Source organism: Cervus canadensis, chromosome 21 (assembly GCF_019320065.1).
Source record: "Cervus canadensis isolate Bull #8, Minnesota chromosome 21, ASM1932006v1, whole genome shotgun sequence".
Classification (NCBI taxonomy): domain Eukaryota; kingdom Metazoa; phylum Chordata; class Mammalia; order Artiodactyla; family Cervidae; genus Cervus; species Cervus canadensis.
This window is the reverse complement of record NC_057406.1, coordinates 47,255,045-47,282,346: the sequence shown is the minus strand read 5'-3', so window position 1 is coordinate 47,282,346 and position 27,302 is coordinate 47,255,045. Positions and strand designations below refer to the sequence as shown.

Below are 27,302 nucleotides of genomic sequence, written 5' to 3'. Positions count from 1 at the left end.
GCACTGAATTTAAAACTGCTCAACTGACATCATTTTAAATTCCGTCCATCAGAATGCCAATAACGTCTACAACAGAAGTTTGACATATTTAGATCTCTCAAATGTGGAACTGATTTAGCCGCTAAATTGGAAATTTCTGGGTGCATCTTTGAAAACTAATTCAGCGTGAAATTATTAATGATTTAGAACTGTGCCTCAAGTATTTTGGGTTTTCTTATTTTCTTATCTAGAAAGATCTGTTGCTTCAAATCAGATAAATTTCCAAGATGCATTCTGTTGTTGGAACGCAAAGTAAACAGCTTAAATTAATCCTGACGTGCTTTTCTAATTACAGATGAGACCCATTGGCCATGATGGCTACCACCCCACCTCCGTGGCTGAGTGGCTGGATTCCATTGAACTAGGTGACTACACCAAAGCCTTTCTAATTAATGGCTACACATCGATGGACCTGTTGAAAAAAATCTGGGAGGTTGAACTTATTAACGTAAGTTGATCTCTTAACGACACCTTTTCAACCCTTGATGATTCTTACCATAGGTGGGTAATTTTTTCTCTCTTCATAGCTGGACATCCAACAAGGATTTATGGATATGCCTTCTGTTTTGAATATATTACTCTCTTGGTTCTAGTCAAGCTCCACAGTCATTATCTTTTGAAGTTTAGGAGTGAGGACTAAGAGGACTTTCAGGGTGTTTTACATTATTTCAGGAAACCTCCCAAGCAGCTTTGGGATTTCCATTTTAAGAAATTTTGTCACTCTAGGATATGGACATGATAACAAATCAGCTCCCATTCTATTCTTTGCTCTTATTCATTTTTTAAGATTAAAGTCATCATTTTTAGTTTTCTATCTGTTATGTTTCCTTGTCTCTATTCCTTCACTGCATATATAAACCATATACTTGAAGAGGCTGCTTTTTTTGTTATTATATAAACTGCTGTAATATCAACATTGTATTTTCCAAGGCTTATAACTAATTTTAAATTGTTTGTTTTATGCGTACACTTGGCATACATTTTCTGTAAAAATTGGCCAGCAAATGTTGCTGTATTTGAGCCCAAAGAGACCAACTAAATCTGTTTAACTGATTTTGATACTGGTAGTTTTCTCATTTTGTTTTTACTGCTATTTTTATTTCTAATGGTATAAAGACATGAAAGAGTTGAAAAGATAGCATAATCATCATGCTTTCATATTTTATTTGGCATCATGAGCATTTCAAAAGTGAGAAATCATTTACTCTTTTAGAGAATTTCTTAGATTTAAGTTTTATATTCTTATAACTGAAAAAAGCATTCACAAAATGAAAGACAAAGCAAATAATTTCTGCTGGCTCAATAGCACTCTCTTCTACTCTTTATGACATTTTTTTCTCCAAAAGTCTGGTCTCTTACACTCAATGTCATTAATTATTTTAAATGATGGTTAATTAGTAGTAACTAATTATTCTTTGCTTTTAAAAGTCTGGCTTTAATATCTTTTCTGGAACATCTATAAAAACTGTTCTTTAATTTAAAAATCACTTTAAATGGACAAATTCTTGGCTCCTTCTTCTAATGCACCATCAACCACCCTTAGCTTTCTGTTCTTATCCTTTCACAAAGGCTTTCATCATTTCAGAAGGAACTCACTTTCTGACTAAAAGCTTCTGATTAATTTTGTTGCTAGTCTGAGTGGCAGTGGAAGCAACTGAGACCGTTTTGCTTTTCGGTTGCATCAAGAAGACTTCAGTTCTCCTCTAAGAACTTGACACTCATGGCTACTCTTAGCCATTTAGTAAAGGGGGCTCTTCTGTGGATCAAGAAAACATGCTTTCAATTAAGTCGCTTTCTTGCCAATGATAAATATATCTGTGTAACATCTTCTGAATAATATCACTTCCCACTGAAGAATGAATACTTAGTATAGATAGCTCATGAGTCACTCACCTAACTAACATTAGCAATAATCCCTCTTAAAAGAATAGATTCCAAAAAAAAAAAAAAGAATAGATTCCAATAGAACTCTATTATCAAATGTTTTCATTGAAGCAACGATCGTTAAAGCAAGACTATATGTCTCTCAAAAGTCAAGTACTGGGGCTAACAGTTAAGGTGTGAGCTTGGACCCACACTCTCCCCAGGGCTCTGTGTACTAGCAAAGGATTCCCATTTGGCCACTGTGGCCAGACCTTGTGGATGCCTGCAGTGACTGCAGGGCAGTGATGCCACAAGGCCTCATGTTTAATGCCAGGGCTCAGGGTGTTAAACCACCACCCACAGGGCTAGCCAGTCTTGAATTGGGACAGAACAATAACCTTTTCCACCCATACTGACTCTTTAAGCGTTATCCCCATAGGTACATTTGCTGTAAGACAGTCTGACTCCAATCTAGGGAGAAGCGCTGTCATAAGCACTGTATCAGAATCGGAAAACATGGTCACTGTTTTAAATCTTGGGACCAGATTCCTTGGGCCTGGAGTACAACATCTGCATCTAACACCAACCCAGTATATTTTCCTTACAGTGAACTGAATGTAAAGTTTGTGACAATTGTATGGACAAGTTCACACTCTTGCTGAGGAGGCTTTGCAAGTCATTTAACTCTATAAATACACTTATTATGGAGAAAAAACACCTGTACCTTTAGACTTGGAAATCAGAGAACAAAATTTTTATGCCCTAATTTAGAGCTGCTGCAAGTGTAGTTCATTTGATGGTTAGGGCTGTTGGGTTTTAACATGAGACAGGCATAATGTGTACCTTCTGGCTTATAATGCTTTCTACTGGTCCCAAACTCAAGACTTTTATTTATTCCAACTAGTCAGGGAAGGTATTCAAATATAAGATAATCTCATATATAACATATGGACCCAGTAATTCTGTATTAAGTATCCATAACTTATTCTTTTGTAGCCCAAAAGTCACTTTGGTTAAGAGCAAAGCTTTTTAGGGAAAGTCGCATCTTGAACCTTTGTAATGAGTGGCTAGTTTTAAAGAAACCCAGTGGCTCCAGTAAGTGCCGTTCTGTGCAGAACGAAGAGAGAAAAGCACATGCAACCTGTCTTTGATGCAGAGGTCTGCTGAGAGGGGGGAGAACAAGGAGTGAGAAAGCTGACTGTTGTGATTCCAAACAACTTCAGCCTCATTAAATCAGAGTGACTAACTCGCGAGTACATTATATTGTACTTGATATTAGACAACTAGTAATACTTTCTCAGTGTATTTATAAATTTATTCAAAGTATGTTCTTGAGAAAATGAAAGCTACACAATGTTGTGACTTGAAAAGTACAAATATATTTGAAATTTTGATCTTTCAAAAAATCCCCCAAGGTCTTTTTCTTGGTGGAGCACATTAACGCCTTTGAAAAAAAAAAAGTTATTGGAACTAACCTAATAAAGATTTTAGTCACAAAGTTACCCAAAGTATAGGCATAGGGGAGAGTAGTGGAAATCTCATATCTTAGTAGCAGATTTGTCAGCAGTAGAAATTAAGCGTAAACTAAGACATAAGGTATTGCCAGTTTTACAGGCCCATGTGCATCTAGACCTAGAAAATGACGTCTTTGCCAATAACTGTTTTTTACAATCTCTAATCTATGCTTTGTATGCAGAAGCTGATATTTCATCAATAGCTCTGTTTTACCTCTGTGTGTGCCATGACCATTAATAACATCATTAATATTATTTTCACTTTTGTGTTGATATTTTATGTTGTATGACAATGTTGAGAGAGATTGTCAGGCAAACTGGTCCCGCTGCAGATGGTAGCTGGGCAAATCTCTATCCTGAATTATAGTCCTCTCCAAAGGCTTGTTAGAATTAAAAACTAGTTAGCAGTGCGTAAGTACATGATTTGGGGGGTTTTTTTTACTCAAAAGTTTACTCAGGTCTTGCATTTACTATTACCAAGTTTACACAACAGTTTCCACTGCTATTTAAAAATCTCAATAGCTCTGCCTTTGTCGAAATTTTAAATAAAAAGGCTACATATTTTCTGCCTGAAATATGTATGGATAATTGTAAAATCTACACAAAATCATCCATTTCCTAAACAAAACAAAAAAGTATTGCAGTTATGAAAAACAATGTTAATTTTTTATCACTGTGCACCTACTTAAGGGATTTTGACTAGATGAAGCACATTAATAAGATCCAATTTATTCATTTGTGAATATCAATGTAGAACTTATTAGTAATTTCTTCCCATTAGTTTTATCTCTCACTTTTTACCAAGGAAATAATTCTAGTCCAGACTTATGATCTTCTACAATATTGATAATGAAAAAAATGCCCACTGAAAGAACAAGATAAAATTCAGGCTTCAGTGCAGTCTTAAATTTCTGTTCATAAGTGTAAGAATAGCTTTAAAAATCCAACTCCAGCAGTTGGTTGTGTTTTAAATACCTTTGGGTAGAAGCAAATAAAATAATTAAGGTAGCAATACCCATATGCATCCCATGAAAATTATTTGGACTTATTTCTGTAGCAGTAAATTGATTAGCAGATCATTTGCTTCTTGCCTAATAGCTGCTGAAACTATATTTACATCACTTTTGCTTAGGGCTGTCAAATTTCTTTTTTGTTTTTTCTTTTGCAGTGTTGTTGATTCAATTTCTACCTTCCTAGGGAAATTTTGTGATAATCTAATCACTTGGAGATAGACTAAGAAATTTGCAAAGTTAACATTCTAATTTTGTGTTCAGTCTTTAATAGCTTGACTTTATTTGCTTTAAATGCTACAGAAATATAGTCCTCTCAACATTAAATTTAGACTCATTACTTGCTTTGATGTTTTTATTTTATGATCAGAATTAAAAAGTCACACTCCTCTCTGATCTACTCTCATTACCATAACTGCAATTAAATTTACTCCCTAAAGTTTTTTTGCATTGTCTGGATAGGTATGAATGTGTTTGGTTGTGTGTGTGTGTGTGTGTGTGTGTGTGTGTATTGCATAAATGCAAATGATTACTTATACTCCCAACCAAGAAGAATAATCACCAAATTCACAAACTGCAGGGGAGGAATGGGGAGGAGAATATTATAATTCCATTTCCAAAACAATTATTTTAAGTAAAAGGTTATGCTTTCACTATAGGACATTAATAAATGAGAGAAATATTCATCTTTCCACACCAGGGAGGCTACATCAGTCAACACTTCAAATGTTAACAACTTTAATCAAAGCCGAAGGCTTTAACTAAATAACTAGATATGAGTATTCAAGTGTAGAGCAAACTTTATAAATTATCTATGGATTTAAGCATTTAATTTACACTCATAGTCGGTACAGTTAGCTCTTCACGAGCCTTCAGGACAACTAGACACAATCTCTGGGCTTCAGACTTCTTCAGACATTTATGTATCAGGTAAAGCCCCTGGACTCTACACTCCCCCAACCACCACCCCCGCCCCCCAGCACGACCAGTCACTTTATCTGAATTGCAAGCTCTAGGACTTCATTGCCAGTCCAGTGATTAAGACCTCACCTTCCAATGCACGGGGTGCCAGTTTGATCCTGGTGGAGGAGATACGGTTCCAATGCCTCACAGCCAAAATACCAAAACATAAAACAGAAGCTATATTATGGCAAATTCAATAAAGACTTTGAAAAATAAAATAAATTGCAAGCTTTTCAAGATATTCTCTGGAAGCCCGGCCCAAGTTTTGGAAAAAGCACCCTTCTCCCTTCCTTATATGAAATGAAGAGTCCTCTTCCAAATAAAGACTCACTTTCAGGTGATTTTTAGCCCTTTCCCATGTGGCCTGAAGGCTGCTGGGCTAAGGCTGGTATTATTGATCCCACTCTCTTTCAGCACGTTTTGTATATCTGCACCTATCATGCAGCTCTCAACTTTGGAGCCTTGACCTAAATGGAGATAAAGTTATATCACAATAAAATGTGCTTAAACACTAAAACTTCTTTGGAAGGAATATAGCTTTTCTTTTGGATTTAAAGAGAACTTGCTATGTTTTAGTGCCTCAGGGTTAATGTTATGGAATAAGCATTATTGAGTGTTGATCTTGGAAAACACAGCACACACACAAATGAAAATAAACAAGGCATTTGTCCCTGAAGAGACAGTCTAGACACTTAGCAACAAATTGATTTCATGAATAACTGAAACCCTCTGATTACAGCCATTAATGACCCATCTCTATACAAACATGAAAGTCATGTTCTGAGTATCCAGACATTTCTACACTAAGAAAGTTATTCTGGTGGACTTCATTTTTCCCCACAATGATTTCATTCACTCTTCTCCTGATTAAAATAGAAGCATTTCAAATTTCCTCTGAAGAAGCCACGACCACCCTTCCACATTCCATGTTGAGCATACTCAGTTCAGTTCAGTTCAGTCACTCAGTCGTGTCCAACTCTTTGCGACCCCATGAAATCAAAGCACGCCAGGCCTCCCTGTCCATCACCAACTCCCGGAGTTTACTCAAACTCATGCCCATCGAGTCGGTGATGCCATCTAGCCATCTCATCCTCTGTCGTCCCCTTCTCCTTCTGCCTCCAGTCCCTCCCAGCATCAGGGTCTTTCCCAATGAGTCAACTCTTCGCATGAGGTGGCCAGGGTATTGGAATTTCAGTTTCAGCATCAGTCCTTCCAATGAACACCCAGGACTGATCTCCTTTAGGATGGACTGGTTGGATCTCCTTGCAGTCCAAGGGACTCTCAAGAGTCTTCTCCAACACCACAGTTCAAAAGCATCAATTCTTCGGTGCTCAGCTTTCTTCACAGTCCAACTCTCACATCCATACATGATCACTGGAAAAACCTTAGCCTTGACCAGACGGACCTTTGTTGGCAAAGTAATGTCTCTGCTTTTTAATATGCTATCTAGGTTGGTCATAACTTTCCTTCCAAGGAGCAAGCATCTTTTAATTTCATGGCTGCAGTCACCATCTGCAGTGATTTTGGAGCCCAAAAAAATAAAGTCTGACACTGTTTCCCCATCTATTTACCATGAAGTGATGGGACCGGATGCCATGATCTTAGTTTTCTGAATGTTGAGCTTCAAGCCAACTTTTTCACTCTCCTCTTTCACTTTCATCAAGAGGCTTTTTAGTTCCTCTTCACTTTCTGCCATAAGGGTGGTGTCATCTGCTATCTGAGGATATTGATATTTCTCCTGGCAATCTTGATTCCAGCTTGTGCTTCTTCCAGCCCAGCGTTTCTCATGATGTACTCTGCATACAATTTAAATAAGCAGGGTGACAATATACAGCCTTGATGTACTCCTTTCCCATTTGGAACCAGTCTGTTGTTCCATGTCCAGTTCTAACTGTTGCTTCCTGACCTGCATACAGGTTTCTCAAGAGGCAGGTCAGGTGGTCTGGTATTCCCATCTCTTTCAGAATTTTCCACAGTTTATTGTGATCCACACAGTCGAAGGCTTTGGCGTAGTCAATAAAGCAGAAATAGATGCTTTTCTGGAACTCTCTTGCTTTATCGATGATCCAGTGGTTGTTGGCAGTTTGACCTCTGGTTCCTCGGCCTTTTCTAAAACCAGCTTGAACATCTGGAAGTTCACAGTTCACATATTGCTGAAGCCTGGCTTGGAGGAATTTTGAGCATTACTTTACTAGTGTGTGAGATGAGTGCAATTGTGCGGTAGTTTGAGCATTCTTTGGGATTGCCTTTCTTAGGGATTGGAATGGAAACTGATCTTTTCCAGTCCTGTGGCCACTGCTGAGTTTTCCAAATTTGCTGGCATATTGAATGCAGCACTTTCACAGCATCATCTTTCAGAATCTGAAATAGCTCAACTGGAATTCCATCACATCCACTAGCTTTGTTTGTAGGGATGCTTTCTAAGGCCCACTTGACTTCACGTTCCAGGATGTCTGGCTCTAGGTGAGTGATCACACCATTGTGATTATCTGGCTTGTGAAGATCTTTTTTGTACAGTTCTTCTGTGTATTCTTGCCACCTCTTCTTAATATCTTCTGCTTCTGTTAGGTCCATACCATTTCTGTCCTTTATTGTGCCCATCTTTGCATGAAATGTTCCCTCGATATCTCTAATTTTCTTGAAGAGATCTCTAGTCTTTCCCCTTCTATTGTTTTCCTCTATTTCTTTGCATTGGTCACTGAGGAAGGCTTTCTTATCTCTCCTTGCTATTCTCTGGAACTCTGCATTCAAATGGGAATATCCTTCCTTTTCTCCTTTGCTTTTTGCTTCTCTTCTTTCCACAGCTATTTGTAAGGCCTCCTCAGACAACCATTTTGCCTTTTTGCATTTCCCTTCCATGGGGATGGTCTTGATCCCTGTCTCCTGTACAATGTCACGAACCTCCATCCATAGTTCATCAGGCTCTCTGTCTACCAGATCTAGTCCCTTAAATCGATTTCTCACTTCCACTGTATAGTCATAAGGGATTTGATTTAGGTCATACCTGAATGGTCTAGTGGTTTTCCCTACTTTCTTCAGTTTAAGTTTGAATTTGGCAATAAGGAGTTCATGACCTGAGCCACAGTTAGCTCCTTGTGTTGTTTTTGCTGACTGTATAGAGCTTCTCCATCTTTGGCTGCAAAGAATATAATCAAAGCATACTACCCAGATATAAACCAACCTCAGCATCCCAGCCTTTCTCCCTATTCCCATGGGCTACAGTATTCTTCACCAGGACCCTTATTAATTCTTCATTGTTGAAGGCTCCAGTGAAATATGAAAATATTTTAAAATGTAAGACAATGGTGGAAGGATATTTAGCCAAGCAGAGATACTTTTGAAGCACAGATCCTTGTGCTACACAGGTCACACATCCATGGAGCCATCCCTGCTCTTCATACCCTTGTATGTAAACCTATTTGCATCTGCTGTCATTTTCTTTCTACCTGAAGGTCTTAAACATTTTTATAGTGTGGGGCCACTAGTAGAAAGACTTTATTTTGCTTTCAGTTTTGAAAGATATTTTTGCTGGGCATAGAATTCTAGAGTTAACAGTACTTTAGAAATGCTGATCCACCGTTCTCTCTTCTGCATTATTTCTGATAAGAAATCTGCTGCTCTTCTTTCCTTTTTGGTTTTGTTGTTGTTATTTCGCTGTATATAATGTGTCTTTTAGCCCTGTGGCTGCACTTAATGGTTTTCTCTTTATCACTGGTTTTAAGCAACTTGATTATGATGTACCTTGGTGTATTTTTCTTCATATTTCTAGTGTGTGAAGTTTTTTGAACTTCTTCTTAGATATGAGGTCTATAGTTTTCATCAACTTTGGAAATTTTCTGGTCATTACTTTTTGTTTGTTGGTTTAATTGCTTCCTGTGAATGTCTTATATTTTTCCCCTTCCACTTTTCAAAACTTCTTTTATAGAGGTAAAACATACACACAAAAATCCATATAGAAATGTACAGCTGAACGATTTTTCACAAAAAGAGCACATTCATGTAGCTAGCACCCAGTACAAGAAATGGAAAATCACCAGCACCCAAAAGGCACCTCATGGCCCCTTCTAGTCACTAGTCTTACCATGACCCCAAAGCAACTACCACCCTTATTTCTAACAGCAGAGCCACCTGCTTGTTTTTATGCAGTGTATCCTTACTTGGAGCTTCTTTCATTTACTTACACTGCATGTAGTTGTAGGGCTGTTCATTCTCTATCATTGTTGTGAAATATCCTCAACTTGTTTTTATAGCTTTCTTTCTGTATAATTCAAATATCATACAATTTGCTATTTACAGTATACACTTTAATCCTTTTTAGGATATTTACAGAGTTATGCAACTATTATCACAATCACTTTTTTTTATTATGGTCAACAGCATATAAAATTTGCCATGGTAACCATTTTTAAGTGTAGAGTACAGTAGTGCTGAGTATATACACATTGTTGTACAACAGATCTCTAGCACTTTTTCATCTTGCAAAACTGAAACTCTATCTCCATTGAACAACAACTGTCTTGTCCTCCTTTCTCTGACCCCTGGAAACCTCCATTCTACTTTTTAGGAGTTTGACTATTTTAGACACCTCATGTAAGTGGAATCATGCAGTATTTGTCCTTTTGTAACTGGCTTATTTTTCTTAGCATAATGTCCTCAAAGTTTATCCATGTTATAGCATATCACAGGATTTTCTTCTTTTTAAGACTGAATGTATATATGCCATATTTTCTTTAGCCATTCATCTGTTGATAGACATTTAGTTTCCTTCCACTCCTTGGCCATTGTGGACAATGCTGCAATGAACATCAGTGTAAAAATAGCCCCCTGAAATCCTCTTTTCAATTCTTTTGTATGTATACCTAAAAGTAGGATCGCTGGATCATATGATAATCCTGTTTTTAAATTTTTGAGGAACCTCTAAATTGTTTTTCATAGTGATGCATTATGGTCATTATTTCTTAAAATATTGTTTTCTGTCTGACTGCCTCTCTTCTTTGGAAACTTCAGTCACATGTTTGTTGGGCTATTTAAAATTAGGCCACAACTCACCAATACTTGGGCTTCCCTGATAGCTCAGTTGGTAAAGAATCTGCCTGCAATGCTGGAGACCCCAGTTCGATTCCTGGGTCAGGAAGATCCACTGGACAAGGGATACCCACTCCAGTATTCTTGGGCTTCCCTTGTGACTCAGATGTGGGAGACCTGGGTTCGATCCCTGGGTTGGGAAGACCCCCTGGAGAAGGGAAAGGCTACCTGCTCCAGTATTCTGGTACGACCCTTGGGGTCACAAACAGTCAGACACGACTGAGCAACTTTCACTTCACTTCACCAATACTTTTTATTTTTTTCAATATTCTTTCTATCTGGGATCTATTTGGATAGTTTCTATTGCTGTGTCTTCAAGTTCATTTATCTTCTTGTGATCTCTAATCTGCCATTAGACATATGCAGTGTACTTTAAATCTCACAGATTATAGTGTTCATCTCCAGAAGTTAAACGTCAATCTCTTTTTTTTTTTTTCCAAGTCTCTATTTAACATCCTCAATCTTTTCTCTAACTTGTTGAACATGACGAATGTGGTTATAGTAACTTTTTTGATGCCCTTGTCTTTTTCTAATTACTACCTTTTGTTTGTTTATTTCTGCTGTGCTGGGTCTTTGTGGCTGTGCACAGGCTTTCTCTAGCTGAGGCACGCGGGGCTCCTCTCTAGCTGCGCTGGCTTCTCCTGTTGCAGAAGTCCTCTGAGGTGTGAGGACTTCAGTAGCTGAGGTGCACGGGCTCAGTTGCCCTGTGGCACGTGGAATCCCCCCAGACCAGGGGTTGAACCCACATCCCCTGCATTGGCAGGTGGCTGCTCAGTCACTGGATCGCCAGGGAAGGCTTGCCCTTGTCTTCCAATTCTAACATCCGAGTCAGTTTGGGGTTGGTTTCACCTGACTGATTTTTCTCCTCAATGTTCTTACCATGCCCAGGAACTTTCATTGCATGCCAGACATTATGAATTCTACCTTATTGGGTGCTGGCTATGGCTATTTTTGTATTCCTATAAATATTCGTGGGCTCTGTTCTCAGACACAGAGGAGCCCTTTGGATATACTTTGATCCTTTCAGGTCTTGCTTTTAAGATTTGTTAGGCAGAAACTAGAGCATCATTTAGTTTGTGACCTGGGCTTCTGCACTACTGAGGCAAGAAGATTCTGAGTGGTCTAACATTGCCCTGTGAATTTTCAGGTTTCCCAGCCTGAATGGTTCAAACTACGACCAACCCTGTATGAGCTCTAAGTACTATGCCCACTAATATTTTCTGGTGTTTCTTTCTACATCTGGCCTCAGATAGTTTCCTTATATGCATGTGCTGATCAGCATTCTTTCCTCTCTGGTACTCTACACAGAAATGTCTAGCCTTCTCAATTCAGAGTCTTCCAGGCTCTCTGACTTCCTCTTCCCTGCATAATGGCCTGAGAATTCTCTTAAGATGGTAAACTAAGATAATTTTAGGGTTTATTCCTGTTAGTCCAGAAACCCAAATCCATGCAACTTACATTAGTCCCTGTAGCTGCTGCTGCTAAGTCGCTTCAGTCGTGTCTGACTCTGTGCGACCCCATAGACGGCAGCCCACCAGGCTCCCCCATCCCTGGGATTCTCCAGGCAAGAACACTGGAGTGGGTTGCCATTTCCTTCTCCAATGCATGAAAGTGCAAGTGAAAGTGAAGTCGCTTAGTCGTGTCCAACTCTTTGCGACCCCATGGACTGCAGCCCACCAGGTTCCTCCATCCATGGGATTTTCCAGGCAAGAGTACTGGAGTGGGGTGCAATTGCCTTCTCCAAGTCCCTGTAGGCTAGGGGCCCATACCTAAACAACTGAGTCAAAATCTTTGGTGGTAGCATCTGGGCACCAAGAATTTTTGAAAAGTTCCCCCAGGTGATTTTAATTTGCAGCCTGGGTTGAAACCACTGTAGTAAGTGGGGAGCCATTAAAAGGATTTTAATCAACAGAATGACGTGATCAGAAGCAGTAGGCAGGGGCCAGAGGCCAACACACTTAAGACGGAAGAGCTGACTATGAGGGAAGTAGGAGCTGAGTCAGCCCATTCTGCTCCACAGCTATTTCTAGCCATGAATGTATTAGGCATGACAGTAAAAACCTGTGTGCCTCCTTAGAACCTGAGGGTGTCACTGAATTGGGAGTCCATAAATATAGAGCTAATTTTCATTATTATAACCCCACATATCAAGAAGAGGGAAAATTACAGTCAGTATTCAGAGGAAGCAAGGACAAATACAATACCTTTCAGAAGCACTTTTCAATAGTGGCTAAAATTGTTTCAGTTTGACCCTTAAAAGGCTCAGCCTTGGTTATGTGAAAAGTTTACTTACTGTTTATAAAGTAAGTGGTAGGACAGATGGTATGTGTCCATGCTTCAAATGCACCCTCTCTCCTTTTATCTTTATTTTAGAATCAGGTCACTTGACTTTGAATCCTATATCCACCACTCAGTATGTGACCTTACAAAAAAGTCACTTATCAACTCATGGCCTCAGTTTCTCCTTTTTAAATAGAAGGTAACAATATCTGCTCCACTGACTTCATAGGTTTCCTGTGAGACTCAAATGACACAAGAGCTTTTTATTATCCATTGCTTTCTCTTCTCTCCCTATTCTATTTTTCTTCGCCTCTATTTTTTCCTTCTCTCTCCCCCAGATCACTCTCCCAGCGTTAGGCTGGGAGCTGGCCAGCTTCCTCAGAGCATGCTTTCACAGCTCAGCTGCCATTTGCTTTTCACTCTCAGTGCTCACCAGTTATAACGTCGAGAGCCAGCCTGTTTATTGTGCAGACTCTGGCCTCTAGAAATCACTGTTCAACCCCTCTCTTCCCCAACTTCCAACTCCATCCCCTGCCCTCTGCCTTCGCCTCCCAGCCTCCCAGCAGTGCTCAGTGCTGCATGGAATATTTCCTCCCCTGGAGTGGGTGCACGGGAGAGGAATGACTCTCAGCTTTGCGTAGAAGCATTCAGGATAAAGCAGCAGAGAGCCTCTCCCCTCCCAACTTCCTTTTTGTTTTTCTTTCTGACTATGCTTAGATATGGAATTGCTGTTGCCTTTTCTCCTCCGACTACATGGTATTGGTCCTCGACTCTCAGCCACCCAGCTCTCTTTATTCTTGAAACAAACAACCTTAGGGCAGAGCAGGATAGTGGCTCAGAGGTTAGAGATGTGCTCATTCTCAGCTGATCATCCATCATCTTAAACCCTTCTGGAATCTGTCCCAAAGTTTCAGCTCGATGATCCGTAAGAGTGGGCATTTCTGACTGTGTTTTGAAGTAGCTCAGTATCCCCTTTTCATTGAAACGGCTCCACTTCCATTTATACTATCACTAATTATAATAAAGTCAGTTAATGTTGTAGTTTGCATTTTGCTCTGATTTTTAGCATGACATGAGGAATTTTGTTTCTTTAAGTCTTTTCTGGAGATATTTAGGGCAGAGCCTGTTGCTAAGGAGACTTATCTGCGTTGCAGTTAAATTGGTAAATACTGTAAACTGGCTCTATGCTTCTAGAAGCTTTGAGAGGAGGAATATAGTAATGAATTATTCTACAGTGTAGAAAATAAAAGAGGAAAAAGTCCTCTATACAAGACAAATACAGCACTTTTCATGCTATCCTGACGGGGAAATGCTCTGAGTCTTCCGTGGGAGAAGATCTGAGATCATACTGAAAAGATAAGCCTCTACCTTCTGAGATGAAAGGAAAGTCAAAGAGGTCCCTCTGTTAGAAGAAAACTATTTAGAATTTTGAAGCCTGACATACAAGCTGCCATGGAAGAGATTGATAATAAATATAAATACTCAGAGTAAATCATAAAGGTTAATTTATCACTAAAGAAGGTATACAAGATTAATATTAGAATCTATCTATTATAAAAATAATTAAAATTTGGGGAGGAGAGAGATGAGGTAGCTGATTTTGTAGCTTAGTATTTATATCTGCCTTAAAGATGTTTAAGGTTGATTTAGAATTTAAGTTTAGCCATCTTACTAAGGATGTGTATTGTGTTAAACTGGATATCTGTGGTATCCAATTATTTTTGAACTCAAGCAAAGAGCTGTTAACTTGAACTGGAAAGACGGAAATTCTTTACTGTGCAGACCTTATGTCCGGCACCCTACCGCCACCTGGTGGCAGCATACCTAAGGTACAGAGCAAGTGACAATCTAAACCGGTTTTAATATTCTGAAAGAATTCAGTTTTACTATTATTAGAAAATCATATGCATCACTTTGGGAAATGCAGGAAGTATATTCCAAATTTTCAACAAACCTCAAACATTGACTCAGTTTATCAGATCAGATCAAATTCAAGTGATTCTCACTATAATGAAAAGTATGTTTACATGCATTTACACAAATAGATAAATACAGAGAACTTTCGTCCAAATTTTTACTAGAATGTTTAATACTTTTAGGAAAAATAAATAAATATTTACCTAAAATTAAGTACTTTCAAAACTACATGCAGTATAAAAATATTCAAAGCTTTCAACACTGAACAGATGAGAAATTGAGGTCCAATATTACTATTAATATGACTAGCAGCAGTTCAGAAAAAATAATTTAGTCTTAAATATTTAACTGTTATCTGGTTTCATATTCAAGATAAATAAAAACCTCACTTATTGTTTCTGCTCAGGCGTATATTTTCTTTTGTACTATGCATTCCTCTCTTTTTTAATAAAATAAAGCAATCTCTTAAATGCAAAAACTAACTGCAAAACAAATTATTCAGTGCCAGGTTTATATCAATTCCTGTTTCTAATATTAGTATACTAAAACATGAACCAGAGGAGTTTTATTTTTGTAGACATCAGCTGAACACCAAGTTCAAGTACCATATATGTGAAGTTGTTTAACAAAATAAGAAAAACCCTCTACTGTGCATTCCATCAATTAAATTAATTTGGATAACAGTGCCCTTTTAAATGTGTGTGTGTGCGTGTGTTTAGCATACAACATAACGTATTCTCTAGTAGCATCTTTCTTATTTTTGTATAAACTGTTTGGGGAGGAATAATTAGATTTCTTAAAACTTGAGTAGGATCATTACCTTTTAAAAATTCTACCTCATAGTAGCTGTAACACATAATAAGCATTTTAAAGTCCTTACCTGCAAAGTAACTCCCAGACTACTGGAGAAGAGGAACATTTACTGTGTGTAAGAAGAGCAGCATTAAGGAGAACTAGTATAAAAGTGATCTTTGTAGTCCAAATTGAAACATAGAGTCTTTTCCTAATTAGGAGGGGTCAGAGGTGGGCAGGAGAAAACCTGAAATGGAGGAGCCAGTAGAATAAATGACAAGCATCAATGGTAAAGGCACAAGGTCTAAAAATAGTCTTCTGGGGTTTGACTTCCAAACCCGTTTTATCACCTTGTGCAAATCACTTAACCTTCTCCAAGCTTCAGTTTCCCTTCATCTAGAGTTTGTGTAATAACATTATTTATCTTCTAGATAGTAGTGTTGTTGGGATTAAATAAAGTAATGTAGTAAAGTGTTTTGCACAATGCTTTGTAAATTGAAAGCACTCGGTTTTTGTTTAATGCAGGGCAGTTGCCAAGTTTCTAAGATTTATAGTAAGTGTGAGCCGCCATTATCCATCACCTCAGCAAAGCAAACAGCAGTCTGAAATCGCAGTGGCTTAAAGCAATAAGCATTTGGTTCGCTCACAAGTCCATGGGTGAGTAATTTAGGCTGTACTCAGCTGGAGATTTCTTCTGATTCCAGCTGGCTGCCTCCATCAGCCCGGTGGCTCTGACCTGCCGGGGTATGAGAGTCAGCTCACCGGGGATGGTCTCAGCTGAGCCAGCCGGGACTGCTCTGCTCTGCCTCACGTGCACCACCCTCTAACATGCTCTCCCAGACACGTTCTACAGCAAAGACAGGGGAATGAAAACATGCAGGCACATTTTCAGGCCTCTGCTTGCCTCGTATCTGCCAACAATTGGCCAAAGGAAGCCATGAGACCAACTCAAAATTAGGTTGACAGGGGAGGATATATCTCACCTTTTGGTACAATGAGCCAAAATGCACATAGTAAACGCCTTGGGTGCAAGTCAGGATGAAAAATTAAGACCATTAGTTCATTCAATTCACCACAAAACAGAAATTTTGATTAGAAAAAAGAGGAGAGCATTTTAGAATTATGGATAGTCTTATCATTGTTTCTAAGCTTCCAATCAGAATATGTGAAATCAAAACCATCTCAGAAAATATGAAGTGCATAGTGGTGTTAACTGTGGGGGCCTATGGAGGGGGGAATATTTGGATAGGGCTTAAATATATGGAGGGCTTCCCAGGTGGTGCTAGTGGTAAAGAACCCACCTGCAAATGCAGGAGATGCAAGAGACGTGGGTTTAATCCGTGAGTCAGGTAGATCCCCTGGAGAAGGGCATAGCAACCCTCTCCAGTATTCTTGCCTGGAGAAGCTCATGGACAGAGGAGCCGGGCAGGCTACAGTCTGTAGGGCCAAAAAGAGTCAGACATGACTGAAGCAATTTAGCATGTGCGCATGCATAAATGTATGGAAAATTCGTGGACAACCAATTTTTGACAACTAGAGCATAATAACTTAAACAGTAAGCATACTATGATAATGGGACTGGAGCCCATTTTATAACTGGAGCCATAAAAAGTTGAAAATTGTTGAATTGACCATCAAACAAAATTATTTTAGAAAATTAAATATGGAAGTATTTCTCTAATAGAGAATCATTGTCATGGCTTGCTCAAACACTTGTTGCACACTGACTCTTTGTTCCAAGTGGAAATGCAACAAATACTGTTAAATTTCAATGATTCCTTAGGTAGCTGACTCCTCTAGATAGGAACAGGGAATAACAGCAACAATCACAATAATCAGAGTTTTAGTACCTCCTCCTCCATCTTCCCCTCCATTAAATGTCGATTTTGCTCAAGATTTTGTCCTTAGGTCTCCTTTCCCCAGTGCTATGCTCTTGGACAGTATCACCGATGGAAAGGCTTCAATTGGCACCTTCAAATGGATGGCTGCCAAGTACACGCCTGAGGCTTTATTCCAGAGATCCAGGCTTTCAGTTCACAAAACATGAGTGGCAAAGTGAAAGAGGCTGGACTCAGTTAGATGAGCCGAAATCAAGTGCCGATTCCTTAATTCCTGTGGGGCAAGACACTTAACCTTTATAACAAACTCTATATTTATTTTGGTTCATCCTCGTCACCCCCATCCCTGCTAGACACCAGGCTCCTTGAGGATCTGACCTCAGAAGGCTCAACTGTATATCCACCCCCAAGGCCCTGTAGAAAGTGGGTGCTAAACAATATCCACTGATTGAATTTCTGCCAGGGAAGAGCAGGAAAGCAAGATACCAGGAGAGCCACGGAAGGCAAGACTGTCAGAGTCAAACTTCACTTCCTTGCCTCCTGGGAGAGGCACCCATTTCTGTGACCCGCATCTCATCTCAGGGCCACGTCTGCATGCTGCCATCAGCTACAGATTGCCTGGCATGTTGGGTAAAGATGCTTAAGTTGAAAGGCAAACCTCACAATACAAATATTTTTCGGGCCTCAGTGTGTCTAGAAGCTGCATACATGAGGGTCTGACATATAAAGAAGTACCTGCAGGTAAGTGAAAATATTTATTGTGCGCCTGCTATATACCAGGCACTGTTCTAGGCTCTAGAAATACGGTGGAGAGCAAAACAAAAGTGACAGACTCCCTGTTCTCCTGGAGTTTACATTCTAGGAAGGGAGGCAGACAGTAGGCAGGTAACAAATAAGTCAATAATATGACACCAAATGGGGGCACATACTATGAAGAAACATAAAGCAGGAAGTGACTAGACCTAAAGGATAGTGGTCAGAAATGACTTTTTTGAGGGAGTGTTATCTGGGCAGAAATATGAACGAAATATGGGAATAAGCCTTGCCAAGATCAGCATTCCAGGCTGAGGAAACAGCAAATGCAATACCTAGGCAGGATCGTGCTCAGCTGTTTGAGGAAGGGTGATGAAGCTGACTTGACTGTGTGAGCGAGGGCGAAGCTGGTAGAGAATAACTGAAGACCAAGCAGTGTGGATTATGGCCGTGTGTTCCCAGTGCGATCGGAAGCCATCCAAGGGCGTTTGACCAAGACTGTGACACGGTTTGGTGTATGTTTAGAGGCTCACTTTCTGTCCTGTGGGATGAACAGAACAGGGTGAAGTTTGGGGCTCTGACGTGGATGGTGAGAGTGAAACTCTAGCTGAGAGACTGTCCCGGCCCTCAGGGTAAGAGATGATGGTGCCTGTGCTGACACGGTTATGGTGAAGCCCGTGAATCCGGATGACTGATGATGGCAGAGCTGATGACTTAGTCACTGACTGTCGGAGAAATGGGAGGAGTGAGGATAACTCAGACTTTAGACTGAGCTGTTTCTTGAGATCAGGACTCTTTGGGAGGAGACATCCAGAGCTCTGCTGAACATAGTAACTTTGAATTCCCTCCCTCACTTTCCAAGGAGAGATGTCTAGGGAATTCCCTGGCGGTCCAATGGTTAGAACACCATGCTTTCACTGCGGAGGGCCCAGGTGTGACCCCAGATCGGGAAACTAGGATCCCACCAGCTATCCAGCACTGCCAAAAACAAGAAAAAGAAATGTCTAGAAGCGGTTGTATATATGCTTTTATATATGCAGCACTCAGCTGTTCTTCTCATTTGAAGTAAATATTTTTTATCTACTCCTGAGAAAAACCAAAGTGTGGTCAAAGAAACGTTTCTGCATTCTGCACCCCTACTTAAGGCTCTGGTAGACGTTTTTCTCTTTAGAACCTGCTCTCATAGCGAACACTCAGCCTGCGGCTTGGGCAGACAGGTATACTCTCTCCACTCACCAGGCAGCCTGTGCTCAGCGACTGGCCTGCTATTTGTCCAAGAACTTGACTACATCTTTAAGACAGTATTCTGGAGTGGAAATAGGAGAATGACTATGGACTCTAAAAAAAAAAGTCTGTACAGGCTTCACACACAGTGATTGACAACCCGTCCACAGCAGGACTATGAACTGTTTCATGGCTTTCCAACCGACTCTCTTTCCAACCTGTCTGCTCACAGTGATCTGAGAGCACCTTAAAGGCAGAAAACCCCAGAGCCGTGAGTCCTGACTTTTCAGAATCAGAGATTAAGACACAATGACTTTCTTAAAGAGAATTTTAAGTAACTGGCTTAGCACATTATCTTTCATTGAGACCATTTACTTTACGATCATGTCTCTGTGCTTCTTATTTATCTAAGTACCAAGATGCTTTTGACTACATTCAGCTCAGTAACCAAGGGTATCAGGTTGCCCTAAAAGTGTTTTGTTCAGACTGCCACAGATGTGAGGCACGTGGTGATTTATAAGATTTCCAGTGGGCAGACCTGTGGCAGTGTGTGCATGGCCTGGGAAACATTTTGAATATACGGGGGCAGTAAGTGGGACCTGGTACGTACAGAGCCCTAGTTATCTCAAGACAAAAACACCTGCTCTGCTCCACTGTATTTCATGAAATCTAATGCCAGACATTCTAAGATGCACCATGATTTTATGTATCCTTAAGAAAGAAAAAAATACAAGTTAAACTGTGACACAGCGCCATATGGGGATTTTGTCCAGGATACAAACCCATCACAACAGCCTGGCACAGCTTTGACATTGTCAGTGAGACAGCTTTGAAATTTCTCCTGATTCTGCTGAGTTCTTTGGCTCACAATACGTACTTTTTCCCACACAACACAGTAAGAAAGCATAATATGATGTCCTGTATTTGTGGACATCTTCCTTTCTTCAGTCCTGTGCCACACATGGTTGCTGCTTTAAAAAAAAATAAATAATTGCAGTCTCTTCTCCAATGAAGATATTTGCTTCACAAATATCAAATTACCCTGTTTCTTTTTTTTACTTTTATCTTTCTAAATACCAAATAACTGTTCACATTTAATACCAAAATGTTGTGTGATCTTTTTAAACACAATTAAAATGCTAATTACACTCACCACACGTAGGGTTAACAATGCCTATGGACTCTGCTGACAACGTGAGGAGCTATGACTAAGCGTGTGTGCATAGGCCGTGGCCATCCTGTCACAGCAGTCATGAGGCGCTGTTGATTGTAAAATAAGGGAAAAGTATATGTCCCAAAATCACTGAAACCGTACGTGCAGCATTGTAGGAAGCATGCACAAATGAATGAAAGAGTTTGTCTTCAGTTAATATTTCCCTTTTGCTTAGGAAAAAAAACCCTCCCATTCTTTTTTCATTTTCATAGACACAGGATGATAGGTTCGTATGCCAAGAGAGACCTCAGACCTGTCAGGATGTGGCAGTATAAATAAAGTCACTTGAGGAATTTGACTTTTTCGGTCATGGTAGTTGTCAGGGGTTGACATCGCTGACTTGTGCTGCTGCAGGTCCCTCATGTCTCTCCTGCTTGAAAATCATCATGCACGTAGTGGAACTATCAAAACCAGCCCCAGGGAATGGAGGTGCAGGCCCTGCATGCTTGGAATACTCAGAGTGAGCAGCCAGCATCGCTGCGGCTGGGAGGCGAGGATGGCTGCCGTTAGAACCGACCGGCTGTCTGCACCAGGACAGCTCTGCGCAGCTTACCCTGGGGACCTCGGCACCTTTCCAACCAGAACAGAAAGACCTGCAATCTGATCTTTCCAGAAGCCCAGCCCTTGCTCTTCATCAAACCCGTCTGCCTTTCCCACATCTTCCTGACACGTCCTTGCTCTGATTCTAGACTGGATATCGTCTGATTCTCGGCAAACTCCAGATGTGTTCCCCCCTCAGGGCCAGTTCAGTAGCTGCTCGTGCTGCCCAGACACTTAATGTACCTCTTTTCTTCTTTCTTCCTCTTCCACATCGTCTCAGCTCACTTGTCACCTCCCGGGGTGGCCTTTGACCACACAGAACAAAGTAGTGTCTCCCCATCCTCTGTCAGTTTCCATCACATTACCCAGAATATATGTATGTTTGTTTTTATAGGCCTGAAATCTCATCTACCTGTCTACTTGCTAATGGCTCGCTTCCCTCACTAGCATGTGCATTCATTTCTGCATCCCCCAAACCTAGAGCATATAGAAGATGCTCAATAAATATTTGATCAATGTATAAGTGATCAGCTTAATTCCTGTCTTATCAGTAGTTTTTAAGTATTTGGCTTACTGTCCTACTCTCCTCCAACTCCCCTCCTTCTTCTTATCTCTTTCATCATCAAAACCTCAGATTTAAGTGACTCTGTGACTCCTTAGGTTACATAGTCCAGTTCTGTTTCTGAAAGTTCACTCACAGCTGTAGACTCCAGATCTACTCTGGTCTCTACCCAGAGCCTCTCGTATGCAAGGCCTTCCCTGCAAACCTCTTCTTCTTTCTTCCTGTTACTGCTTTGTGTGACTGCGGAGCTCTGGGCGGCCTGTACTGACGAGTCTGTGAATGTCAGACTGAGTGGTAACAGGAGCAACGATTACAGTGAGCGCCAACAACGCCGCTGCCCGTGGGCTGCCAGCCCTGGCCCCCTCCATCTCCACTATCATCACCTTTCATACCTGCCAACACCAGAATTAACACCCAAGGGCCTTCCCAAGTAACTGAAAGCTGGAGGAATTTCCAGTCCTTAGCACTTCCCAAAGGCATGCACAACATTACTGCTGAAGCTTTTCCAACTAATAGAAATCACTACTAGTACTGACTTTTTAAGCCTGTATTGATTTCTGCTTTGTGGAAGGGGGAATTTAAAATACATTAAAAGCTATTGACTTGGTAGAGGATCTATCTAATGATACCAAACATAGAAGTCTATTTTTTCTCTGAGTAGGACTAGCAGTATATATGCAGTGAAGTTAAAGCAATAGTGATATGTTACTTTTTTAATTGATTTGAGTTTTGCAGACTGACCAGGAGAGAAATTCCCTACAGATGTTTGGTTCTACCACTCCATTGTATAAATGGCACGTTATATTTAGAATATTATACACCAAGACTACCTAACTATAAAACTGCTGATAAGAAGCAAGTTATATATCCCTATGTTTCCCACAAAGACTTGCACATTAGAAAGTGCATAATAATTACTTGGTTGAATAAATGGATGGTGTTGAAGAAGACAAACATTAATAAGAATCCAGGTCAGCTTTTAATCTTCTCTGTGCATAAGAATCATTTCAGGAACTTTAAAAACTATGTACCCAGGCCCATCTCCAGATGTGTATATTCAGTGCTTATACTGCAGTGGGGCCTGCACATATATATCTTTAAAAGTCCCTGTGTGATTTTAATGTATAAACAGGATTAAAAAAACGCTGATTTAGATAGAAAATTCATGCCCTAAAAATATTAACAACTCAGTCTATGTTAAAGAGTATGGTTAATAAATCACAACAAATGCTTTGCCTAGGTGATATTAAATATAAAGAGTTTACTGCCATGATGTACTGACTTAAGTCACCCATTTTTTACTTTACTATGAGAAATAAAGACTAGAACCAAATAAGAAAAATAATTCTTTAAAATATGAAATCCAACACATATTTCAACACAAACCTTAAGTTCTGAACCAATATGACTTAAATCATAAATATTTCTTCACATGGGTTAAAAAACTTCAAAGTTAGTGAGAATCAACAAAGAAAAAGAATAGAATGATATTTCCAGCACAAGAAGGGCGATCATTATAATAGCTTAAATAGGGGCCTTCAAAAGATGTGTCTACCTGGTTCCTGTGAATGTGACCTTATTTGGAAAAAGAGTCTTTATGGTGTAATTAAAGGACTCAAGATCAGCCTGGATTGTCTGGATGGGCCCTGAAGCAAATGTGTCTTTATGGAAAGACGTGGAGACAGACAGAAGAGCAGACCCAGGGAGAAGGTCACGCGAAGATGAGAAGGTTAGAGCGATGCTGCTAGAAGCCAAGGGGCACCCGGGGCCGCCGGAAGCTGGAGAGAGAAGACATTCTCCCAGTGCATTCTAGAGGAGAGGGCCCTGCTGACAGCTGACTTGGACTTCAGGCCTCCAGAACTACAGGATAATACATTTCCGTTTTAAGTCTTCTGGTTTGTGGTAATTTGTATGGCAGCTTTTGGAAATTAATACAATATTTTATAAATAGTAGCATTTATGACCCAGAATTTGTTACTGGAACCACGAGATGCAGTAGAACATATGCTACATGGAGGCCATTGTCAGTCAGCTGGAAATCATGATCCCTATGACAGACGGTGCCTAGCCTCTTCTCCCCACCGCATTGCAAGGTTGAAGTAGAAATGTGGGCTTTGAAGGGAGGGGAGCCAGATGCAGGAGAAGGGCAAGCCCGACTGCAAGCATAAAGAGAATATTTAGGACTAGGGTTGGTAAAAATTAGCCATGTTTCAGCTTTTGAATGATACCCGAGGTAAGCAAGCTCAGTTTCATCATCAGGGCAATGTTCTTACTTGCTGCGTGACTCAGTCAGGAATGCTTTCAGCTTCAAGCAGCTGACACTGACCAGCAGTGGTTTAGACAGTACTGACATCTATCAGTCAGGCAACAAGAGACCTGGAAGCAGGCGCTCGCTAATGATGCCGGAGGACCAAGGCCTTTCTGTCTTTCTGCTTTGCTCTCCTTAGTGTGATGGCGTTTTGCCCTCATTTTTTTTTCCACTTCATAATTGCAAGGTGGCTACAGCAGGTTCAGGCATCATCCCAGCGTGCACAGATGGAGGAAGGGGAAAGGGAGCAATGAGAGCGATGTGTGTTCCTTTCATCAGGAAATCAAAAACCTGTCCAGGAACTTTCCATAAGACTCAGGTTTACACCTCAATAGCAAGACTGTCTGTGTCACTGCCCAGCTTCAAGGAGACTGAGAAAGTGTCTCAGTTCTTTCCAACCTTTGTGAGACAAAGCAAGCAAAGAAGGGGAAATTGGAATGGATTTCTCACCAAAAGGTGAAGTCTGACACAGAGCTATAGAAACCATTCTCAGAAAACAGTGGGTCTTCTGGCAAGGCCTCATATTATTTATCAATTATATGCAATTGAACGAAAAATCCTCAAACCTTGAATTCCTATGTACATCATGTTAAACTGAAGAAGAAAAAACCAAACTTCTTTAATCAATTTGACTTAGAATATAGGTATAGAATGATTTTCAAATTTTCTCTATAACTCCCTCAAACTTCTAATTATCCAAACCTGTATAGGGAATATTAGCATTTTAGATTAAGCACACCAGAAAGAAGAGTAAAATTTTGAAATTCGTTTTGAAAATCAAAAGAAATGAAAAAACAAGAAACACTTTAATTTGTGACTGCTGCTGTTCCACTCTGCTCTACTGGGTTTTTGTTCTTGGCTCTTGTTGCAGATATACAGTTAATCTGGGGTAAAGTGAAACAGAAAGAGGCAAGCTGGAAAGTTGGAGAGACATTTATCTTCAGTACATTGTAGCCTCAACATGGCCCTTCTTTGCATTTGTCTAGCTCTTGGTCATTGGGAGGTGGTGGAAGGGAGAGGGATTGATGGGTTCACTTCAGTAGTCATTTACCATCTGCCCAACTGTGTGCCAATCGCTGTGCTAGGTTCTGGAGAGACTGGTGAGGAAGGCTCCCTTCAAAGCCCTTATGTCTGAAGAGCTCGCCTTCTAGAGGGCAGATGGGAAAGTGCAGCCCAGAAAGATACATCACCATCGGTGCTGGGCTCAGGGTGTACATCTCGGGACATATACATCAGGGACCTTAAAACAAGACTAAGGCAGGGGATGGGGGTCAGAAACGTCTCCCCTGAGGAGGTATCCAGAATAAGGAGAAGGAAAAAGAGCATTCTGCTTGGCTGGAAGGTAGCTGCAGCTAGGCTGGATGCTGAGATTGGAATTTAACTCCTTTCTCAGAGGATGGGAAAGGGAAAGGAGTTGGGGAAAGGCACTGGGGTAGATGAGGGAGACAGAGCAGTGAGCTGTTGGCCCCATCACAACTGCAGGGACTGGGAAATGGAGCATCGGCAGCAGGATGTGAGAGATGTAGGCTGCCCCCACTGTCACTAAGATGGGGGGAGGAGGTTACCTGCGTGGTGACTGCAGCCATGGAGATGACTTGACGGTCTTCGGCATATCCCCAGGCTGACAACCAGCCACCCAACCCCCAAACCAGGGTGAGCCAGCAATTGGGAGACCCGCTTGAGCCTGAGGGAAGAAAATACAAGGAATGGGATCAACTAATTATTGATGCTGGTTTGTTGTTGTTTAGTCACTAAGTCACATCCAACTCTGCAAACCCAAGGCCTATAGCCCGCCAGGCTCCTCTGTCCATGGGATTTCCCAGGCAAGAATACTGGAGTGGGCTGCCATTTCCTTCTCCAGGGGATCTTCCTGACCCAGGGATCAAACCCGTGTCTCCTGCATTGGCAGGCAGATTCTTTACCACTGAGCCACCAGGGAAGCCTGTTGATGCCAGTATCCAGGATAAATTCTTGTTGCTTTCTGGAGGCATTTTAATGATGCTTTATAGTTGGTAGAGCTTCCACATACCTCAGATGGTTGTTTCCTGAAAACAGTCCAGTGAGGTGGGTATGACCATTCCCATTTTACCATAGAGGAAGGGAAACTGCTCGGGACACCATGGAACCCACACATAGTCGCACATTTAGAACCTGCTGGAGCCACACAGCTCAAGGCCAAGTCTATCTGAATCCAAGTCTCTTTCCGTAAAAGCCCCAGCGTCTCTGTAGTTAATTCTTTTTTCAACTTAAGAACATGGTATTCAAAACTGCCTTCTCCCAGAACTTCTTTTAGACATAGAACTATACCTCACACTTCTGGGTTTCTTGTCAAAGACTGAAAGAATATCCTTCTTAGGTATTGCTTGGTTTCTGTTGAAAAGCCTTCCTCTGCTCCATGTTTTCTTTTTTCTTTTTTTTTTTTTTAGATGTTAATTTTTTTTTTCATTTATTTTTATTAGTTGGAGGCTAATTACTTTACAATATTGTAGTGGGTTTTGTCATACATTGACATGAATCAGCCATGGATTTACATGTATTCCCCATCCCGATCCCCCCTCCCACCTCCCTCTCCACCCGATTCCTCTGGGTCTTCCCAGTGCACCAGGCTGGAGCACTTGTCTCATGCATCCAACCTGGACTGGTGATCTGTTTCACCATAGATAATATACATGTTTCGATGCTGTTCTCTCGAAACATCCCACCCTCGCCTTTTCCCACAGAGTCCAAAAGTCTGTTCTGTACATCTGTGTCTCTTTTTCTGTTTTGCATATAGGGTTATCATTACCATCTTTCTAAATTCCTTATATATGTATTAGTATGCTGTAATGTTCTTTATCTTTCTGGCTTACTTCACTCTGTATAATGGGCTCCAGTTTCATCCATCTCATTAGAACTGATTCAAATGAATTTCTTTTAATGGCTGAGTAATATTCCCATGGTGTATATGTACCACAGCTTCCTTATCATTCGTCTGCTGATGGGCATCTAGGTTGCTTCCATGTCCTGGCTATTATAAACAGTGCTGCAATGAACATTGGGGTGCACGTGTCTCTTTCAGATCTGGTTTCCTCAGTGTGTATGCCCAGAAGTGGGATTGCTGGGTCATATGGCAGTTCTATTTCCAGTTTTTTAAGAAATCTCCACACTGTTTTCCATAGTGGCTGTACTAGTTTGCATTCCCACCAACAGTGTAAGAGGGTTCCCTTTTCTCCACACCCTCTCCAGCATTTATTGCTTGTAGACTTTTGGATAGCAGCCATCCTGACTGGCGTGTAATGGTACCTCATTGTGGTTTTGATTTGCATTTCTCTGATAATGAGTGATGTTGAGCATCTTTTCATGTGTTTGTTAGCCATCTGTATGTCTTCTTTGGAGAAATGTCTGTTTAGTTCTTTGGCCCA

At 40.6% G+C, this 27,302-nt stretch overlaps 1 protein-coding gene across 20 annotated transcripts in view; it reads left to right on the top strand.

Moving 5' to 3' along the window:
- Positions 1-27,302, top strand: part of ANKS1B (ankyrin repeat and sterile alpha motif domain containing 1B) — a 1,065,346-nt gene that overhangs the window by 759,433 nt on the left and 278,611 nt on the right. For all 20 annotated transcript variants that reach the window (XM_043440436.1, XM_043440451.1, XM_043440445.1 and 17 more), the window contains one exon: positions 335-487. In XM_043440436.1, the coding sequence (XP_043296371.1) occupies positions 335-487 (153 nt within the window). The remainder of the gene's footprint in view (positions 1-334; positions 488-27,302) is intronic.